Below are 2135 nucleotides of genomic sequence, written 5' to 3'. Positions count from 1 at the left end.
TATATATTTGTCGTCGTCCACCTAGTTTCTCAATCTACAGCTTGATATGAGGAAACAGCGAAAACAGCACATAGTCCCGAGGGACTCACTGGGGCGAATACTTTCTAAATCTACACGGTACGAAGCACGGGCAGACGTAATTCGCTTTTGACAGGGAACAATGCAAGCGAGCAAGGATGACGAAAAGGGTAAGCAGCACTACACGATTATCATTCGAGCCGTATTCGCTTGCTTACTCACTTTTACTATCGTTATCTCTGTCAGTCTAGTAGAAAAAAACGTACGCGCCGTCACGATGATTCTGCATGATCGCACGGGTGATAGGTAAATTCCTTGGATTTGGACGATTAGCGATTGCAGTGATTAACTTCTCCAAGGATAACGACGCCGCGCGGACGTAACGGACAGGACGTGTTTGTCTTGATTTACTTGCGGCGAGATCGGCTTCCAGAGGATTTCTAAAATCACTGATCGCGAATTTGTCTCCCGAGACTTCGCCTCCTACAAAGACGAATTCCGATTGGACAATATTGAAAGGAGAAATTCACCAGCGAGATATACGGGAAGGAATTATCGGGCAAGCAAAATAACGGATAACATCCTTTCTGCAGGCAATTGAAACAACAAAGTATTTCAATAACGCAGCGTGATTGAAAAAACACATTTACGCCACTGATAATTGAATACGCCAGTTATACTTCGTAATACAATGACAGAAGAGCTCGATATACGCTGTCCATTAGCAATGATAACGCGAAAAAGAAAATCGCTTTGCATTACATCTACGTATTCTAGGCTTAGTCGGAGTTTTACAAGAAACAAGCAAGATATACTCGAAGTCAACGACCCCGAATCTTCTCTTTTTCTCTTCCTGTTTTAATGAGAGCTACACACTCTGATCTAGAAAGAGGATGATAAGATAGAAAGTCTAGTTGAAACGCGATTGAAAGACTCCAGCAACGTTCTTTTCCTTCTGTTCTTTTTCTTTCTTTGATACGATCGATGTGTTCCGTTCGACACAACATATTTTGCACAAAACGTACTATTAGTGCGCACTCAACACTAAAGATCCCGATATCGTTTACCATTTACGGTCGAAGGCTTCTTGCTGACTCGCTTACTGCGCGCGAAACGGATACCAACAGCGCATCGGTGAATCGTTGCACGTTATACAAACAGTTACCGCAAACTTTACATTATATACAAGGAGCTTGATAAAAGTCGACAGACGGGTGATAAATGTCGATAGATAAATGATAAAATTCCATAGATGAATTTATCTTTCGTGATTAGCGATATAGATACGTCAAAAGGCGCTGACACTTGCAGCACCTTAAAGATCGTCTCATATCAGTTACAGCGCGGCTACGAAATACTACACGACACAGCGTGAGATTCGCACAGAGAATGATTGATACATTCGAGTCAGAATCCTCCCAGCTCGTCATTTTCTCTTGAGTCTTAAGAAGATCAGTTAACACTAACAAATTAGAATTGAAGAAATTGTCATTTTTACGTCACGATATATCACACATATATCATAGAAATTACACACAGTTATTGAAAACGGAGGAGAATCGCGCATTACTCATATATTTTAACTCGAATGTCCGCAAAAAACGGTTTTAAAGAGTCGTCCACAATACAGCCGTAGTTATGTTTTACAGTCGTAGCACTGGTCTGTGAATTGATCATGCATTTGTTTCCTGTGCGTAAATTTCGTGAAACAACGGAAAGTTTCACTGACGAGTTTAACAAAATTTTTCATTTTTCACAAGTTTACGCGAGGGAAATAGGTAAATGATTCACAGACTGCGCGTCTTTGAGACGTAACTACAAGCGCACTGTAAACGATTCTTTAGTCCTACGATTCCCAGACAAGCACCAATAGAAATACATAGCTTCGAAGAACACTCTTTTGAGTGAAAGCTCTCAGTCGTATGTCGACACTAACCCGGTCGATGCATGTTTGCGAGAAATGGGGCTCCCGGTTGCGATGCGATTATTAAAACCGGTGTAAAACCGGTCTGAGCGCACGTTGCGGCGCTCATCGATGTTGCCGTAGCGCGACGAAACTGAATGTAACAGCTGGTTATGGAAACTTGAGAGATTGGCGGTTGAGAGAGACAGCTGCA

General features: G+C 42.0%; 1 protein-coding gene across 10 annotated transcripts in view; it reads right to left on the bottom strand.

Annotated features, from left to right (window-relative positions):
- Positions 1-2135, bottom strand: part of LOC116846598 (sodium-independent sulfate anion transporter-like) — a 15132-nt gene extending 12997 nt beyond the window's left edge. For 2 of the 10 annotated variants that reach the window (XM_032820656.1, XM_032820654.1), the window contains exons 1-2: positions 1086-1919; positions 241-501 (exon numbers count right to left, since the gene is read on the bottom strand). Coding sequence is in view for 5 of the 10 variants with exons in the window: in XM_032820654.1 (XP_032676545.1) it covers position 241 (1 nt within the window). In the remaining 5 variants the exon portion in view is untranslated. Of the gene's footprint in view, positions 1-240; positions 502-1085; positions 1922-1954 lie in introns of those variants that run through there. The other 8 variants (XM_032820647.1, XM_032820649.1, XM_032820651.1 and 5 more) reach the window with 8 other exon arrangements.

Source organism: Odontomachus brunneus, unplaced genomic scaffold (assembly GCF_010583005.1).
Source record: "Odontomachus brunneus isolate Ranch 3 - 2012 unplaced genomic scaffold, Obru_v1 Obru_scaffold_066, whole genome shotgun sequence".
Lineage (NCBI taxonomy): Eukaryota > Metazoa > Arthropoda > Insecta > Hymenoptera > Formicidae > Odontomachus > Odontomachus brunneus.
Note: the sequence above shows the minus strand (reverse complement) of the source record. Positions and strands in the feature narration are given on the sequence as shown.